At 38.0% G+C, this 20,059-nt stretch overlaps 1 protein-coding gene across 1 annotated transcript in view; it reads left to right on the forward strand.

The window, feature by feature from the left end:
• Window positions 1–20,059, forward strand: part of LOC128863179 (uncharacterized) — a 155,196-nt gene that overhangs the window by 122,501 nt on the left and 12,636 nt on the right. The window contains exons 8-9 of the mRNA XM_054102180.1: window positions 4,959–5,101; window positions 16,169–16,291. Of these exons, the coding sequence (XP_053958155.1) occupies window positions 4,959–5,101; window positions 16,169–16,291 (266 nt within the window). The remainder of the gene's footprint in view (window positions 1–4,958; window positions 5,102–16,168; window positions 16,292–20,059) is intronic.

Consider the following 20,059-nt stretch of genomic DNA (forward strand, 5'->3'; position numbering starts at 1 on the left):
ACCGCTTCGCACAATACACAGTCGCCTTCGCATGCACAATATGTTGTAGATAAAACCATACATATATGTATATGTATATGTTCATATGTATAACGCGAATTGATAACAATGGAAACGCATCACATTCATTTTACTTACCATTCAAGTATCCACGCGAAACAAACAAATTAAATTCAGGAATTGTTTGGAGTGGCAAACGAAATTTAGTTAGTGGTAATGGTGAGTGCTAGAAGAGCACTTTAAGTGGCAACTGTTGTTGAAAGTAAAATAAAAAATTCAACTAGAATACAGTAAAATGTGACACAAATCAATATGCACAATATTCAAATTGGCACTCTGGGAAAATACAATAACCAAAGTGACAGTGACATTTGGGAGTAAACAGACAAAACAGCAAAAATTTAAAAATAAAAATACAAAAACAACACCAACACTATACGCGTGCACGAATAGCTAGAAAAAGGTGCGAATATAAATCTAGCAAATAATACAAAAAATATAAAAAAATGTCCATGCAAATGTCTCATAGGAGAGTAAGGCAAACAAAGAAATAAATGGAAATGCAAATGCGTGCTGACAATCCTACACATCGCACAAAGTAGGAAAGCAAAATGTAAACAACATTTAGGGGAAAAATATTCAAAGACCATCTAAAGACTGTCAACCGAATGGCTACTTATTGTAGATTTTCCTGGCGCCACTTTCAATTTGTAGTTGCGCGTCTGTCCCATGGGCTGTTAACCCCCATCAGCAAAGTCTCGTTGGATTGACCCGAAATTTCGTATGCACATAAATTAGAGGACAAATAAAAAAGCCTTATGCTAATGAAATTTTTTTATTACGTAATATTCAATAAGTACGAGTACTTTGGGTTATTTACCAAAACAAAAAAAAAAAAAACACCAGCATAGAAATATGCTGAAAACATTTACTTACTGCTATTCAGAAATTGAGAACGAATAATAAGTAAACAATTTAATAGAAATTCGGCACACAAAATGTGGTTATCCAAAAATTTCGAAGGAAAATTTAAAAGAGCGATGAGCTGTGAGACATGTACAGGGTGAAAAGAACTCAGAAGGTGTGGCCAACATCATATCGTTAACAGGCTCTTAGCGAAGTTGAAGGAACCAACTATTTTGCTGGCGTAATCGAGATTATGCCGCGGTTTGTTTATGAAAAAATTGGAATTGGGTGGATGATATAAGAAAAAATCAAAGCAGCCACTCGCCATGTTATTTCGTTGCCGTGTGGACAACAACTGATTGAAAGAGCGTGAGAAGTGTTGTCAACTACCCTACGACGTGGTAGACCAAATTACTCTCACAGTTTTGCTTCAGATGGGCAAACCTTGTAATCTATCACTTTCGAAATATATGTGCTATATATATAGGGTTTTTCAGTAAGAGCGCTTTAACTTTTGAACTTTTTTGAATAAAACACAAACGGTTTGACTTCTTTAACTAATTTTTTTTTTTATTATCGAGTTTGAACATATACATTTAAGTATGAAATTCGATTTCTTTTGCATGACGACCGCATGCACGTTTTACGAAGTCCAATCGTTGAACCCAATTTTCGACCACTCTTTTGCATAAATCGGCCGAAATTCCAGCAATTTCGCGTTCAATATTGGCTCTGAGCTCACAAATCGTCGCCGGCTTGTTACTGTAGACCAATGACTTCACATAACCCAAAAACGGGACGGCTTGTTAAATGGACCGTAAAATGGCCGTAATGCTCTTAAAGTAGCAGCAACAGGACGATTATTTTCATAAAAAATTTGCACGATTTGCAATCGTTGCTCAAGTGGGTAGCTCAAGTGTATTCCATGATGAAATGTATACTAATGAAGTTTACAAATGACAAGCGAAAAATAAAAAATATTGCGTCGTTCGCCCTCCCTATCGGAAAAAAGTTGAAGCGCACCTATTGAATAACCCTATATATATAATTGGCGCGTACACCCTTGTTGGGTGTTTGGGACAGCTCCTCCTCCAATTTGTGGCGTGCGTGTTGATGTTGTTCCACAAATGGAGGGACCCGCAGTTTCAAGCCGACTCCGAACGGCAGATATTTTTTATGAGGAGCTTTTTCATGGCAGAAATACACTCGGAGGTTTGCCATTGCCTGCCGAGAGGTGACCGTTATTAGAAAAATGTTTTTCTTAATTTTGGTGTTCCACCGAGATTCGAACCTAAGTTCTCTCTGTGAATTCCGAATGGTACTCACGCACCAACCCATTCGGCTACGATGGCCGCCATATATGTAAGTATATACTAGGATGAGCCAAAAACGTTTTTGAAGTAAAATTTGTTCGATGGCGAAAATAATAACTATATTTTTGTTTAAACTTTTTTTAACAAAGGGACATCTAGATGTAAGTAGTTACTCTTTGCCATTTTGTACAATTTTAAACGAAAGAACAACGTATTAAACTTCTTGAAACTTATTATAAAAATGCGCGATCGTGAAGAATAACATAACACAAAATTCGTTATTTTTTTGGTGGAAATAATCCTCCGAATGATTCAACCATTCAAAGGTTGGTGAAAAAATTTCAAGAAACTGGTTTAGTCGAAGATAGAAACCAGTCAGACAGAAAGTCCGTTGAAAATATTGCTGCTGCATTGCATAGTGTTGCTGAACAACCTTCCACATCGATATCTTGAAGTTCTCAACAACTAAGCATTCATTAATCGACAGTTCGGTTTGGCGGAGTTTACCTGTAGACGTGCTGATGGGGGGCATTTAAATGATGTAATTTTTCACAGGTTGTCAAAAAAGTCTTGTGGTATTTTTATTGAATTTTCAATTGTTCATAAAATTGGTTTTAATAATAAGATTTAAGTCAAATATGCGCCGTTTTGTTCGGTGACGAGTTCCCAACGAGATGCCAACTTCATAATGCCCCTCTTATAGAAGCTCGCTTCCCTATTGTCAAAAAACTCGGAGAGCCAATTTTCACAGGACTCTCTTGTGGACAACTTCCGACTACCAAGCTCGTTTTGCGGTGGATGCAAAAGAACCTCCCATCCGAGCTCCCGGAGCTTCTGGCGCGTCACCAAAGATGTGTGTGGCCTGGCGTTGTCCTGATGGAAGACAATTCGGCTTCTGTTGATCAAAGATGGCCTCTTCTGCATGAGTGCTGCATTCAAGCGGTCCAGTTGTTGGCAGTACAGGTCCGAATTGAGCGTTTGGTCATAGGGGAGCAGCTCATAGTGGATGATTCCCTGCCAATCCCACCAAACACTCAGAAGAACTTTCCTGGCCGTCAATCCAGGCTTGGCCACCGTCTGGGCAGCTTTACCGCTTTTCGACCACGATCTTTTGCGCCTCACTTTGTCGTAAGTGACCCACTTTTCATCGCCAGTCACCATCCGCTTCAAAAACGGGTCGATTTTGTTGCGATTCAGAAGCGATTCGCATGCATCCATACGGGCAAAAATGTTTTTTTGCGTCAAGTCGTGTGGCACCCATACATCGAGCTTCTTTTTGAATCCAAGCTTCTTCAAATGGTTTATAACGGTTTGATGACTCATGCCCAGCTCTTGGCCGATGCTACGGCTGCTACTATGCCGGTCTCTTTCGATCAATTCAGCGATTTTATCGCAATTTTCGACGACAGGCCTTCCGGGCCATGGCGCATCTTCGATCACCTCTGCACCAGAACGAAAACGTTGAAACCATCGTTGTGCGGTGGAAATGGAAACTGTATCGCAGTATCCATAAACTGCACAAATTTTATTGGCAGCATGAGATGCATTTTTGCCTTTATCGTAGTAGTACTGTAAAATATGCCGTATTTTCTCTTTATTTTGCTCCATGTTTGCGACGCTATAACTCACGAACGACTAAAAGCAAACAACAATTAATCAAACACGTGTTAGCACGTGAGAAGAGCTTTCCAAAAAGCTCTAGCGTGAACCGATGCGACGAATACAACTAGAACTACGCGCTTGCAAAGACAAGCTTGCGGAAATACCGCAAGACTTTTTTGACAACCTTTATTTTGAATTTTGAAAAAATTGCGTCAAAAACTATCGCTTTCATGGGATTAGCTCAAAATAATATGTACTTCGGCACTTTTTGAAACTAAATAGAATCCGTCTTCAGCGTCCACAAATAGATCGGATATAGACTTTTTACACTGCGTTAAAAAAGTATAGCACAGAGGCTTATTGGCAAAGTGGGACAATTTATTTGTTGCTTATTTCATTTTACTTTTTTTCTTTTCTTCTTAAAATACTGTTCCTACCACTACAAATCCTCAATATCCCAAGTTTTAACGTTTGTGAAAATTCAAAAAAAAAAAAAAAAATCGTCAAAATTTCACATTTTTTAAACAGAATCTTTAGGAAAATAAGCTGTATTTTTCTATGGAAATTATTAAAATAAATAAAAAACAGATAAGTTGCCAGAACAAGTTAATAAGTTCTAGTGCAGTAGTTATTTAACCCAGTGTTTAATTTCAATTTCATATTTATAAATTTATGGGACTGCTTCACATCGTTTTTACTTACTGATAAACGTCTGCGATTTGTTGCGATAAATCAGTAAACACTCAATACCTATGTTTATAGAGTGTGTGTAACGGCTTTTCTAATATTAATGCACACCTTATGCAACTCGTTTTATGCAACTGACTTACTTTTCGTTTATTTTCCCACTGCTTTTATATTTTGGGCACAAATTTTCCAGTTCATAAATCATTTGTGACATATCATCTGCATAAATCTCATTAAAAACATTTCCATTAGGTTTCATTTCTTTACACAATTTTGCCAATACTGAATACTTCCTTTCGCTAAGTTTTTCTCTTATTTCTTCTCTTATATTTCATCCATGTATTTGTGTGGCCGAAATGGCTGTTACTGCTGCTGCTGGTTGCCTTCATCACTGCAACGCTCGCAAATACACAAACACGCTGATTGCATTCAACCACCGTGGATTCACAGGATTCGCTGGTGAGCTTTGCAATTTCGAATATAATGAATGTGAATCGAATCCATGTCAGAATGATGGTGAATGCATCGATCACATTGGTAATTTCGAATGCCGCTGCACGAAGGGATACACTGGAGCGCGTTGTCAAATTAAGGTAAGAGCTAAGTGCATTTGTGTGTAAGTAAATTTATTTGAATTTTTTTATTCTTTCGTGTACTTTTTAAATGTGGATCAACACAAGTATGCAAGTACATTGGTTGTAATAGTAAATTAAATGATATGAAAGAGATGGTATCCGATTCGCATACGAATAACTTAATTTGCGTTCAACTGCGCTAGTCTGTAGGATATCTTTGAATACGAAAGCTTATTGCTTTGCTGCTTGTCTTTCACTTTTTACATGCAATTTGGGTTTGCTAATGAAATTTCTATGGCTCCCCGTAATGTGCTGCTCTTTTTGTTTATATATTTCTTTGTGTACGTTTTATTTTATTTGTTGCTGCCTTTGTTTTAGTACTTCTTTGGCTTATATATAAAGGAAATGAACACCACATGCTGATAAATTTTGACTATTTGTTCATTGATTTTGTAATTTCAATTATTTTTTTATAAAAATATAGTTCATACTACTACAAAAAGCTGGCTGTCTACTTTGTACATTCTGTCAAAAAAATATCAGGAATTGTTCAATAAAACGTGAAATAAATGTTTAATCATCAGAATTTTTTTTGGCGCCTTCAAAATAGGCTTCATGCCAATGATTAGTCCATTCATCAAAGCACCTTTAAAACGCGTTTGAAGAGATCTTCTTCAGCTTCTTCAGCGAATTAATGGAATATTGACTCAAAGTGGCGTCCGCGGAGTGGCAATTTAAGTTTTGGGAAGAGGAAAAAGTCACAGAGAGTTAAATCCGGTAAATTCGGTGGTTGTTCGATGATATTTGTCGATTTTTTGGTCAAAAAAAGTGTTCACATGTGAGCCTTGTGAGAGGGTGCGTTATCATGTAGCAAGATCCTTGCGTTTTCTTTACACAAATTGGGCCGTTCCCTACGCACATACGCACATTCTCTCTCAAACGTCGCATAACTTCCAAATAATATTCTTTACTTACCGTAGAACCATTTGGAACGAATTCCGAGATTCCGGGTGCACAACACGATGATAACACTGTGTGACAAAAAAAAAAATTAAATATACTTTTATGGAGACCTAGCACAACTTGTGGCTATAGAAAAACTAAGCAAAATGGTATAGGAGAAATTTCCAATACACCCCCAAAATCTCGTTTTATGGCCATAAAACCGTTTTTCAGTAGGTTGATGTGAAGAATCACTCCTAACTTCGCCAATTTCCATCCGATTTCAAATTTGTTTTTTTAGTTCGAAAGAACAAAAACAAGCCTTTTTGACAGTGTGTTGACAATTTTTCTGAAATGACAACTGACGAGACTGTAGGCGGAATTATTTGGATTTTTTTTTATTTTTTCTCTATTTTTTTCAACTTTGACATAATTTTTACGATATTATCCGATATTGAGGATTTTTTTTAGTACACTACTGTTATAGTAAATTTAATTTTGCGTCGAATGAGCTATATTTGACTGTAATTGAATTAAAATTAATAGAGTTGTGTGGGTTTTAAGATTTTTTCTTTTTTTTTACTACAAGATTTGGTATGCGTTTCGAAGCATGAAAATGATAACAAGTGTCATTATAAACACATAATATTTATTGGAGTATTGTGCAGTGCAGCACTGTACGGTATGGTACGGTGCGGTACGGTGCAGTACACAACGGAACTGGTTCCAAACTTAAAAATGCATTGGAAACGGCCCTTTGGAGTTTAGTATGGTACGGTACATTTGTCATTCTCTTCATCAGTTTTGAATACTTCTCTGTAAGAAATTCGATCATCATCATTCATCTGAAGTCGTCATCAACTAAATTCCATTGTTTAAATCGAGAAGCGAGCGTTTCAGATTGTCTTCCCGATAGAAGTAAATCACGAGAAAGATCCTAAAAATCTGTTTTTGATACAATGTGTCGTTCTGAAGACTTAGAACCAGACGAAAAGTACTCTTTATCATCAGGTTTATTGTTATTAGTTTGATCATCATCAGCAATGAGTTGAACTTCCTTCAGTTCCTGCAGTTGAGTCAATCATATCGTCCAAGACTACGGGGTACTTAACAGTTGCAACATCAGCATACTTTATGTGCTTTCGAGCTTTATAATGATGACCGTTTACGTCCGTTTTATAAAAATAACAATCATCTGGTTTATGATGAGGCTGATGATGCCACATCATCGGAGAATATTGAGAAATTCGACTTTTCTGGCAACATTTTGATTTATATCTCTTGAATATCAATGAAACAAGCAATAAAACTTTAACGTTTTAATAAGGTTAAATTATACTAACAAACTTCTTTTGTTAATCAATGTACAGTGTGAACTTTGGTACACATGGGAGCTTTTTCATATTTCCATTGAAAAAAATGTGCTATAATATGTCAGATATTTTCGTAAGTTCTAACCAGTCCTGTTATATGCAGTACAGTGTACTCTTATGTATACATATATACTTCAATAAATATTACGTATATATAATAACGCATCAAAACACGTCCTTATTCCCATTTAGCGTAAAGTTATTTCTACATACCAAATTAGTAAAAAAAAAAAATAAAATCTTAAAACTCACACAACTCTATTAATTTTAATTGAATTACAGTCAAATATAGCTCATTCGACGCAAAATTAAATTTACTATAACAGTAGTGTACTAAAAAAAAATCCTCAATATCGGATAATATCGTAAAAATTGTGTCAAAGTTGAAAAAATAGAGAAAAAATAAAAAAAATCCAAATACTTCCGCGTACAGTCTCGTCAGTTGTCATTTCAGAAAAATTGTCAACACACTGTCAAAAAGGCTTGTTTTCGTTCTTTCGAACTAAAAAAACAAATTTGAAATCGGATGGAAATTGGCGAAGTTAGGAGTGATTCTTCACATCAACCTACTGAAAAACGGTTTTATGGCCATAAAACGAGATTTTGGGGGTGTATTGGAAATTTCTCCTATACCATTTTCCTTAGTTTTACTATACCTACAAGTTGTACTAGGTCTCCATAAAAGTATAAAATCACTGTCGCACAGTGTAATCAAAGAAAACACTTTCACTTTTGACCGACTTTGACGCGGTTTTTTGGGTTTCGATTCATGAGTTGACTGGTTTGCATGTCAAACTCATATACCCATGTCCCATCACCTGTTATGATGCGCTGGATAAACGTTGGGTCCGAATTCACTTATTCACTTTCCCAAACATGTCCTCCGCCTTGCACCTTCAGCCACTCTCTTGGAACGAGTCGAGCAGCCACGCGTCTCATACCCAATTGATGGTGTAAGATGTTGCAAATTGATTCGTGAGACACACTAAAGTCATGAACTACCTCCCTCAAACTTTAATGATGGTTTTCGAGAACCATTACCTTGACTTTGTCTACGTTTTCATCCGTTGACGACGTTGATGAGCGACCACATCGGGACAAATCTTTCAAGACTTATCGGCTCTCTGTAAAGGCCTTATACCACTCGTAGACCCGTGTTTTTGACAAAGCACACTCGCCATAGACTTTCTGCAACATTTTCAGTAATTTGGCTCAGGAAAACTACAAAATTCAAAACAAATTCTTTGCTCGATATTTTTATCCATAGTGAAAATCGCAGAGCAAACCTGCGGTTAGCTGATATAATTAAATGCCAAAAACAAGCTAGTTCGCAGATCACACCCAAACCCTGCGACACGATGGAGGTCAGTTGTACCAACATTTGACAGAATACATAACATTTGTAAAATATCGCCATATTTCCATCCAAATTTCAAACTTTTAACGTAAAATTTTAGAATTTTATATATCACTGAATTTTGGTACAATAAAGTGCGAGTTTCAAGTAGTTCATTGAATTTTGTCAATTTTTTCTGCTATAGGTGTTGGGTGTTTGCTTCCATATAACAAAATGTGGAGTAGGCGTTAAGTGGAGGACAGAAATAAATTCTCAAAAATTAATGAGATTTTAAGCCTGCCTGAAACTTGCACTTGAAAATTTAATAAGTTATAAAATTGCGTACTTGAACATTTTTCAGAACTTCTGATTAAAAAGTTTGAAAATTTGATGAAAATCTGCCGAGTTTTTCACAAATTTTGCACAAAGCTTAAAACTTTGGGAGGTTGAATTACAATAGTTTTAAAGGTTTTTTCGAAGATTTGGGGCTTTATTGTGAAAAAACGGTACAAAATATTTTATTCGAAGTATTGGCCATCGCTAGCTACAACTTTCGCCCATCTTTCGGGCAATTTCCGGATGCCGTTTCTCCAAAATTCTGGCCGCTGCTTGGCTATCCATGACTCAACCCATATTTTGGTAGCCTCGTACGAGGAGAACCGCTGGTCCGCCAAATCGAGACTCATATGCCGGAACAAATGATAATCGGAGGGAGCTATGTCTGGACTATACGGCGGGTGGGGTAACACTTCCCAGCCAAGCGTTCCAAGGTATTTTTTGACAGGTTGAGCAACATGCGGCCGAGCGTTGTCATGTTGCAAAATAACCTTGTCGTGCCTTTTTACCGTTTCCGGCTGTTTTTCTTTCAATGCCCGGCTTAAACGCATCAATTGCAGTCGGTAACGATCCCCCGTGATTGTTTCGCCCGGTTGGAGCAGCTCAAAATATACCACGCCGACCTGATCCCACCAAATGCAGAGCATGATTTTCTTGCCGTGAATATTCTGCTTGGCCGTCGACGTTGATGCGTGGCCGGGCAAACCCCATGATTTTTTGCGTTTTGGGTTATCGTAGTGGATCCATTTTTCGTCGCCAGTCACCACCCGATGCAAAAAACCCTTCCGATTTTGTCGCTCGATCAGCAATTCGCACGTAAAAAATCGCCGTTCGACGTCGCGCAGCTTCAACTCGTACGGGACCCAATGTCCTTGCTTTTGGATCATTCCCATCGCTTTTAGACGCTTGCAAACGGTTGATTTATCAACGCCCAATGATTCAGCAAGCTCTTCTTGGGTTTGGCACGAGTCCTCGTTTACCAATTCCCCCAATTCCGCGTCCTCGAACTTTTTGGGCTGGCCAAGACGCTCCTTGTCTTCGGTGTGAAAATCACCACTTTTGAATCGTCGAAACCAGTACTCACATGTTGAAATCGACGGAGTATGGTCTGGGTAGGCCTCCTGCAGCAATTCACGGGCTTGGGCTGTATTTTTTTTCAAATTGAAGCAGAAAAGCAAAGCTTCCCGCAAATTGCGTTTCGACGGCACGAAAGTTGACATACTCGGAGCACGAAAACACTGCGTTGTTTATACTTCAGCGAAATGACAGATACTGATAAACAAAGCCTAGGGATGAGGCTTTGTCATGAATATATATTCAGTATTGCCAACGCGATAAAGTGATAAATAGCGCCATCTGTGTGTCACCTTTAAAACTAATTCAACCTCCCAATAGTTTTTGTAGTAATATGAACTATATTTTTGTATAAAATTAATTAAAGTTAAAAAATAATAGGTCTATTTATAAGTTCGTGCGGTTTTACAACAGATGGCGTAACTTGATTATTATTCCATCGATCCACATTTCCAAACATTCATTGGAGAGCTACTGTCGTAAGGCACAAACGTCAGTATAAGTTTTTTATTTGAAGCGTAAACAACAATATTTTTACCACACTTGAAAATGTCGAATTTCGTGCCAAATAATGTGTTTTTGCGGGGAATTCTTCTTCATTATTTTAATATGAAGAAAAAAGCAGCCGAAAGTCATCGTATCTTGGTGGAAGTTTATGGTGAGCATGCTCTATCTGAGCGAACGTGCCAGAAGTGGTTTGCACGCTTTAAAAGTGGTGATTTTGGCTTGGAAGACGAAGAACGCGAGGGTGCGCCGCCAAAGTTCATGGATACCGAATTGGAGGAATTGCTCGATCAAGATCCGGCTCAAACGCAAGAAGAGGTTGCAAAAACTTTGGGAGTTGATCAATCAACCATTTCCAAACGTTTAAAAGCCATGGGAATGATCCGAAAGGTAGGCCATTGGGTGCCGTATGAATTGAAGCCAAGAGACGTTGAACGCCGTTTTATGGCATGCGAACAACTGCTTCAACGGCACAAAAGAAAGGGTTTTTTGCATCGAATTGTGACTGGCGATGAAAAGTGGGTCCATTACGACAATCCAAAACGTCGGGCAACGTATGGATACCCTGGACATGCTTCAACATCGACGTCGGCGCAGAATATTCATGGCCTGAAGGTTATGCTGTGTATCTGGTGGGACCAGCTGGGTGTTGTGTATTATGAGCTACTGAAACCGAATGAAACGATTACGGGGGATGTCTACCGACGACAATTGATGCGTTTGAGCCGAGCACTGCGAGAAAAACGGCCGCAATACGCCGATAGACACGACAAAGTTATTTTGCAACATGACAATGCTCGGCCACATGTTGCACAAGTGGTCAAAACATACTTAGAAACGCTCAAATGGGATGTCCTACCCACCCGCTGTATAGTCCAGACCTTGCGCCATCCGATTACTATCTCTTCCGATCGATGCAACATGGCCTGGCTGACCAGCACTTCCTTAATTACGATGAAGTCAAAAAATGGATCGATTCGTGGATTGCGGCAAAACCGACCGAATTTTTCACAAAGGGAATCCGTGAATTGCCAGAAAGATGGGAAAAAGTAGTAGTAAGCGATGGACAATATTTTGAATATTAAATTTGTAACCATTTTACGTCAATAAAGTTTCAAATTTCGAAAAAAAACCGCACGAACTTATTCATAGTCCATTAAATAAATAAATAGTTAAAACCTGTCAATATATGGTATGGCGTACACTTTCTTTTGATGATGACTGTATATACTTATATATAATCGGCGCTTACTCGCTTTGTTGGGTATTTGCCCCAGCTTTTCCGTTTATTTGATAATTTCCTACAAACAGCACAAGCAGAGGGTCTCACAGTTTTCTGCTGCCTCCGAAAGGCAGATGGTTTCTTATGATGAGGCTTTTTCAATGGCAGAAAGAGATTTACCATTGCTTGTGAGGAGCGAGCTGTCGTTTCCATCATTTGGTATTTCGTGCCCAGGATTACGACGAGCCCGGTCACGCAGCAACCCATTCGGTTATTGCCTCCGGCTTTCTTTAGCTATATGACTATCAAGAACTACCCGCGTCCATATTTATGTAAAAAACAAAGAGCGTATAATCTGATACCAAAATAAGCATAAGTGAGGCTTTTATTACTAAAATGTTTCAATAAGTGATTGCCACAATGCTTAAGGATTTCCAATAAATTTGATTGACGTTTTTATTATTATTGTCGTTGTAGCACCATAAGTATTCCCCATAGTTTTGCGAGGGATGCTGCTTGAGTAACATTCCGGTAACGTAAAACCGACCGATTATTGCTTGCTTAAGCGCCGATTATGATATGCAGAGTGCCAAAGTCAATGATTTTACTTTCTTCTATCGTTGGCTGTTTGCTTAGCTTGCGTTCAGTTGAGGTTGTTGCTAGATAATTCCTCGTGAACACTGCGTCGCTGGTTGCTTTTGGGTCCTCCCGTGTACCTATAACCTTTAGGATTCCACCCTAAAGCACTCGCTGGTATTTCTTGGATTAGTTTTTTAAGAGTATGTCCGACCCTCTTACGTATTTAAATATTGATCGCGATCTGATTGCGTCGCCTGTATAAATCAATATTTGCTATCCAGTTGTCTGGCCCCAAGTACGTATTATTGTACGCAGGTATTAATTTACAAAAGTTTGCACTTTGAATGCTATTTCCTTTGATGTTGGCCAGAACTCGCAGCTGTACAATAAAACAGATTTAACATTTGTGTTAAAAATGCGCATTTTATTTTTTTCGGTAAGTTAAGTGAAGTACCATACGTTTTTAAGTATTGCAAAGGCTGCTTTAGCTTTAGTTAATCTAGCTGACATATCGGCTAGGGTGCCACCATCTCCAGTCATTTTGGTACCTGGTCGATCTGTACATCAAAGGTGATATTATTGAGCTGGGTGGTATTGATATTCACAGATTTGGTTCTCGTAATATTGATCTTCAATCCGTATTTTAAAGATTACTCGTGTAGATCACTCAGCTTTGATTGCAAATGGGACTGTTTGCTTGAAAAAAGTGCAATGACGTCACCATAATTTATATCGTTTAAATGCTCTATGGTAGGAAGATTCTACACAATACCTCTTCTGGAATCTTTTTATAGCACGAAAAAATTTAGGACCAGGTATGGCAAAAATACGATGAAGCTGGCATCGTAAATATAGTAATACTCGCATCCATGTTGAGGCAAAATTGGTTGATCTATCTCTATAAACGAGCACAACAAAAACTGCTTCTTAGAAAGTAGCACATGCAAAGAATTTCCGCACATTGAAATACAGAATTTGATAGTTATAATTTCGAAGTTGTGAAGGTGCTTCTCTACGCAGGAGCCAACCGAGTAAGAACATCAACAATGTGAGCTCTGATATCAAGCAATAATTAATATTTGAAAATTACGAAGCAAAACTTTCGCTCTAATTGAAATCATTCTGTAAAGGTCTTTCATTGTACGCGTACCAAATCATTTGCCATCGAATAGTATTTTCGAGAACTATTATGAAAAAATGTGTGATTCTTTCTACGTAGTCGATGGGCACCTAAGGAGATGAAAAAATGAATTATGGTCTCAAATTAATGGCTGCAACACAACGACAGTTTTGACTTGGACATATCAGAAGTGTCCTTCGGTTCGGCAGCCGTGGGTCGAAAACGAAAACAAAAGTACTCCCAAGGCAAGAGACAAGTTCTGAAGGACTTGTCTACATTTATAATGAATGATTGGCAGCTATGCCGCTTAGTTCTGGCGCAAACAAACAAACGAATGCACAAAAGAAGTAGAAGATATGTGAAGAAAACACATAAGAGCAAAAAGGTTTTGAGTTAAGTTTTTTTTACTGACTTTCGTATATTTTTTGTCAAAGAAGAAATGCATATAATTTATTGACGCTTTTGTATGACTCAATGAAGTATTCATATAAGTGAGTACATGAAATATTTGTAGTATTTCATCGGAAAATATTATTGATATCTGATGCCACACACCACAGCATCGCATACAGCTATTTGTGTACATTCTAAAGACTAAAGTTTTGAATCAAAGGATTTGAAATTATTTTTAAGGGCATAAAGGTCTGTACCCTAGCCAAATTTAAAAAAAAAAAATTCAAAACTAATTTTTAACAAATTTGCAAAAAAACATGTTTTCAATATTTAATGACTGTTTTGCAATATGTATCATAAATACGCTGTTTAATAAGATTCGCGGTTCATAAATAAAAACAAAGTTTCATGGTTTAAACTAATAAATTTAATCATTAATAAATTGTATTCAAAACAATCTCCTTGAATATTCGAGCAAGATCACAATTTATAAATTCCAGCTCTGAAGTGGGCATCTGGAAAGGATGTAAAATACGTTTCCGCAGTTGTTATGACCTCAACATTTGAAGAAAAACGCTTTCAACGCGTGGATTTTTTTTAGGTCTGGAAACAGATGGAAGTCGCTAGGGGCCAAATGTAGTGAATGCGGTGAATGCTGCAACAATTCGAGCTATAATTCAGGGATTTTAGCTATTGGCTGTTGTGAAACGGTTAATTGTCCTGATGAAAAATATTTTTTTTTGCGAACTGAGTCTTTTTTCACAAGTTTTTTCCTTCAGCTGGTCTAAAAGATTACAAAGTGGTCTAAAATAGTATCAGTTTGCAAGTAATCCTCACTGAAAATTCCTTCCGCATACAAAAAAACTAATGCTAACACCTTCTTGACCGATTTCTTGACACCAACTCGTTTGGGAGCCGAAGAACCACCACTCTTTAGCCTCTTGTCATGGTGATAGACCCAAATCTCATTCATAGTGATGAATCAACGCACAAAATCCAGTTTATCTTTTCGAAAAGGCTTTAAATGTTGCTGAAAAAGTCGCATGCGAATGTGTTTTTGTTCCATTGTTAGCGAATGCGGTACCCACTGTGCACACAGCTTCTGAAACCCAATACTTCAGTCAAACCTTTGCTTACACTACCCAATAAGACGTCTAGGGTTTCTACTAAATCTTTCTTAGTCACTTGCTGATTTTCCAATACGATATTTTGTATGTTTTCCATGACATCCTCAACGTGGATCCTTTTCAAAGCTTTAATTTAGCAACCCATCCTTCTACTGTACTAATTAATGGCGAAAAGCCTTATACACTTACAACATTCGTTCATAAATCTCCGTTGCTTTTAAACCTTTCAAAAATAAAAATTCAATCACCGCACGATACTTGATTTTCCATTGCAGAAAATACTGTAACACGTCGATACAAAATGGCTTCTAAACAAGGAATGAATGGACAGATTAAAAAACTCCCACTTACCGAACCGCAAAACTTTTTGAGCAACCTAGTAAATACTTTAAACAAAGATATTACTTGAAAATCAAATACTACAATACATAGCAGGAATATACAGTAAACATCGCTTCAGAAAGTCACCTATAAATTGTTAGGATTCTAAGGTACTTAAGCAACTCGGCTATTTAAACGAGAAGGCTACTTGAGAAATGAATTTCCTTCAAAATGAACTAAAAAATGCATAATCCACAAAATTTTGGCTACTGAAGTGGGTTTTACTGTATAAATAAGTCAAATAAAAACTTTAAACAATTTTTTCACTAACGATTGATTGAATAAAAAATCAATAAATTTCCGGGTCGCCTTAATATTCCCCCCTTAACGCAAACATGGAAAATACTAATTGAGGTTATCCTCGACCGTTGGTAAACAATTTAATGAATTCTGAATCATTTTCGACTACACAGGATACCTTCCCGCACAATCAAGAGATTCCCCTACTGAAGCAAAAAAACCCACTATTATTTTTGTTGCTATTTTCTTTTCCTCCATACTTTATTTAATAATTTACCGCAGCGTTGCTGCAACGGCACTCAAAATGTTGCCCTTCCATAAATATTATATATTTTTCACATACATATGCATATACACATATACACATATATTATTTTATATACGTATACAAAAAAGTGTATACTCTATGTATCACAGAACCCCTACACTCGACTACATGTCCATTGCTTCTTATTTAGGTGGATTTTTGCGCCAACAAGCCCTGCCCCGATGGTCATCGCTGCATTGATCATGGAAATGATTTTAGCTGTGAATGCCCGGGAGGACGCAATGGTTTGGATTGTAATCAAATGCCTCGAACGGTAAGTCATGATTTATGTAAAAGAACTTGTTTACTACCCATACAATATGCCACGCACATGTAGATGGTACATTTTAGGGGAATCGGAATTGTTACAAACTGTTTATTTCAGAACCAGTGCTGAAAGGGTTAATCAATCAACAATTAAGTTTATTTAAGCAGATGGATTTTTCTGCATGCGAATCTTACTCCCAAAAATGATAATATTATATTTTTATTAAAACACATATAAATTGTTTTACCTATTTTAGCTGTTAATAACTATTTTTTATTTAAGCAAACTAATATTTTCGAGATAATTTTTTTTTTTTTTTTTTTTTTTTCAAATCACATAAGTCCGTGGAAAGTGGTTTTTTTATTTTTTTATTTTTTCCTTTATTACTCCTTTGAAGAGTATAAGCTTATCCAACATGCAAGATGAATCTTTTCCAGGTGTTCTTTGGCCGCCCGCGACTTCTGCTTCCCTGAGGATTCTAATCTAAAGCCACTCTTGTGATGCTGGGGGGCGATTTTCTGAGAGCGTGGCCTATCCAACTCTATTAGCTGGCGTAAGATGGTCTCATCGTTTATTTGTCTCCAGGATTCTCCTTTACTTACACGGTCCGGCACTCGAAGTGTAACCAACTTCAGACCGCTCGCGCAGCTGATGCACGGGCATCCGCTGTCTATTAGTTGGCTAAATGACAGTCCAGAGTATTGTTTATAAGAGCGCGGAAGCATTTTGCCGAGAGCAAACGCGAAAAAAGAAAATCAGTAATGGATTTCAAACGTAATAGTGTGATTGCAATATATTTGGCAGGAAAATCATAACCAGCGCCTGTTCGTGAGCTCGAGCACCTTAAAGTAAATAAAGTTTTTATTTATCGCTCGATTACTCGTTACAATGATACTGTTAGTATCGCGAAACGTTATGGAGGTGGTCATCAAAAGACTGCAACGTCACGTGAAATGGTTAAAAATTGAAGAAGCGATTTGAGCGAAATCCCCTATGAAGGGCCAATCAAAAGGTGAAAGAACTGGAAATATTTGACCGTATAATCCGCCACATACTGAAAAATTATTTCAAAGTCAAACCTTACAAGATCCAAAAGGCGCGTTACCGCATCACACCAAAGCAGCAACAAGTCAGACTTGAACGAGCGAAAGAGTTGCTTCGCTTACCTGAAATCTGTCAATTTCCGAACATTGTGTTTTCTGACGAGAAAATTTTTCAAATTAAGCAATTCGTAAACTCCCAAAACGATAGGGTTTGACAAACCGCGCATACAAGAATTTGAGTCATCGATTGGCCACTAGGAGGCAGCACCCTCCACAGGTAATGGTTTGGGCCACTGTAACCACATATGGGCGCTCTCCAATCGTTTTCATCGAGCCTGGCGTCAAGGTAAATACGAAATATTATCGGGAAAGTATTCTGAAAGCTTTGAAGCCGTGAGCAGACAAACATTTCGGAGGCAGCCCATGGAGTTTTCAACAGGATTTGGCACCGTCTCACAAAGCTTCAGGCGCTAAAAAAATCCATTGTCCGCGAGTGAACCAAAATACCTGCAAGACACATTCGGGCAGCGTGCGATTCATTTCTGGAGCATCTCAAGGCCATAGTCAAAGCAAAAGGAGGTCATATCGAGCAAAAGTAAATTGATTCTTAATTTTTTATTATTTTCACACATTTTTTACTTTGAATTGAATAAAAGTAATTTTTCAAACTAAATTTATGGCCTTTTTAATTGGTTCCACTTCAAGTGCCGAAACCTGTATTATGTCAGGCCAGAGTATTTTGCATATTATGCTCCGGCATTTGTTAGTGAAGCATTAAAGTTCCTGCGTGAAGGTTTTCGAAACACTCCACGTTTCACTTCCATATAGCAGCGTCCACTTGATACATGCATTGAATAACATAAACTTGATGTTTCTGGTAAATTGCGAGTCTGTTGTTGATGTTCTCTTCTGTTCCGCCGTCCACTTCTATGGTGCAGCCTAGGTAGCAGAAGTTATCAACGAACACCATGCCTTTATCATGTATCATTATGTGGATTTCGTTGGTGTGGTTGATTCACAATGCCTTGTTTTTGCGACGTGAGGTTGATTCACAATGCCTGGTTTTTACGCCGTTTATTTCAAGCCCGATTTTTCGTGCCAGCGTTACTAGTTCGTCCGCTTTGGCGTGCATATCGGTTACCTTGTGCGACAGCAAAATCCAAATCTTCCAGTTGCCTGGTTAGAAGTCATGTAATACCTCTGGGATGCGTTGTGAGTTGGCATAAGACCCCATCCACGACGCTGACGAAAAGAAGCGGTGAGAAGGGTCAGGCTTGTATATCTTAGTTTTAAAGGTACCGGTGGTCTAGAGCTCGAAAATTTAGAGTATTTTCAGGAACCTTTATTTACAATCAAAAAAATGAAAAGCAATATTTAAACTTTTTAGGCTTTTAATGGACTATGAATAAGTTCGTGCGGTTTTTTTTCGAAATTTGAAACTTTATTGACGTAAAATGGTTACAAATTTAATATTCAAAATATTGTCCATCGCTTACTACTACTTTTTCCCATCTTTCTGGCAATTCACGGATTCCCTTTGTGAAAAATTCGGTCGGTTTTGCCGCAATCCACGAATCGATCCATTTTTTGACTTCATCGTAATTACGGAAGTGCTGGTCAGCCAGGCCATGTTGCATCGATCGGAAGAGATAGTAATCGGATGGCGCAAGGTCTGGACTATACGGCGGGTGGGGTAGGACATCCCATTTGAGCGTTTCTAAGTATGTTTTGACCACTTGTGCAACATGTGGCCGAGCATTGTCATGTTGCAAAATAACTTTGTCGTGTCTATCGGCGTATTGCGACCGTTTTTCTCGCAGTGCTCGGCTCAAACGCATCAATTGTCGTCGGTAGACATCCCCCGTAATCGTTTCATTCGGTTTCAGTAGCTCATAATACACAACACCCAGCTGGTCCCACCAGATACACAGCATAACCTTCAGGCCATGAATATTCTGCGCCGACGTCGATGTTGAAGCATGGCCAGGGTATCCATACGTTACCCGACGTTTTGGATTGTCGTAATGGACCCACTTTTCATCGCCAGTCACAATTCGATGCAAAAAACCCTTTCTTTTGTGCCGTTGAAGCAGTTGTTCGCATGCCATAAAACGGCGTTCAACGTCTCTTGGCTTCAATTCATACGGCACCCAATGGCCTACCTTTCGGATCATTCCCATGGCTTTTAAACGTTTGGAAATGGTTGATTGATCAACTCCCAAAGTTTTTGCAACCTCTTCTTGCGTTTGAGCCGGATCTTGATCGAGCAATTCCTCCAATTCGGTATCCATGAACTTTGGCGGCGCACCCTCGCGTTCTTCGTCTTCCAAGCCAAAATCACCACTTTTAAAGCGTGCAAACCACTTCTGGCACGTTCGCTCAGATAGAGCATGCTCACCATAAACTTCCACCAAGATACGATGACTTTCGGCTGCTTTTTTCTTCATATTAAAATAATGAAGAAGAATTCCCCGCAAAAACACATTATTTGGCACGAAATTCGACATTTTCAAGTGTGGTAAAAATATTGTTGTTTACGCTTCAAATAAAAAACTTATACTGACGTTTGTGCCTTACGACAGTAGCTCTCCAATGAATGTTTGGAAATGTGGATCGATGGAATAATAATCCAGTTACGCCATCTGTTGTAAAACCGTAACGAACTTATTCATAGTCCTATTAATTTAATTTCTTTTACGTAAAAAATTATTTTTGTTTTTAATTTAATATA

This window comes from Anastrepha ludens, chromosome 5 (genome assembly GCF_028408465.1).
Source record: "Anastrepha ludens isolate Willacy chromosome 5, idAnaLude1.1, whole genome shotgun sequence".
Lineage (NCBI taxonomy): Eukaryota > Metazoa > Arthropoda > Insecta > Diptera > Tephritidae > Anastrepha > Anastrepha ludens.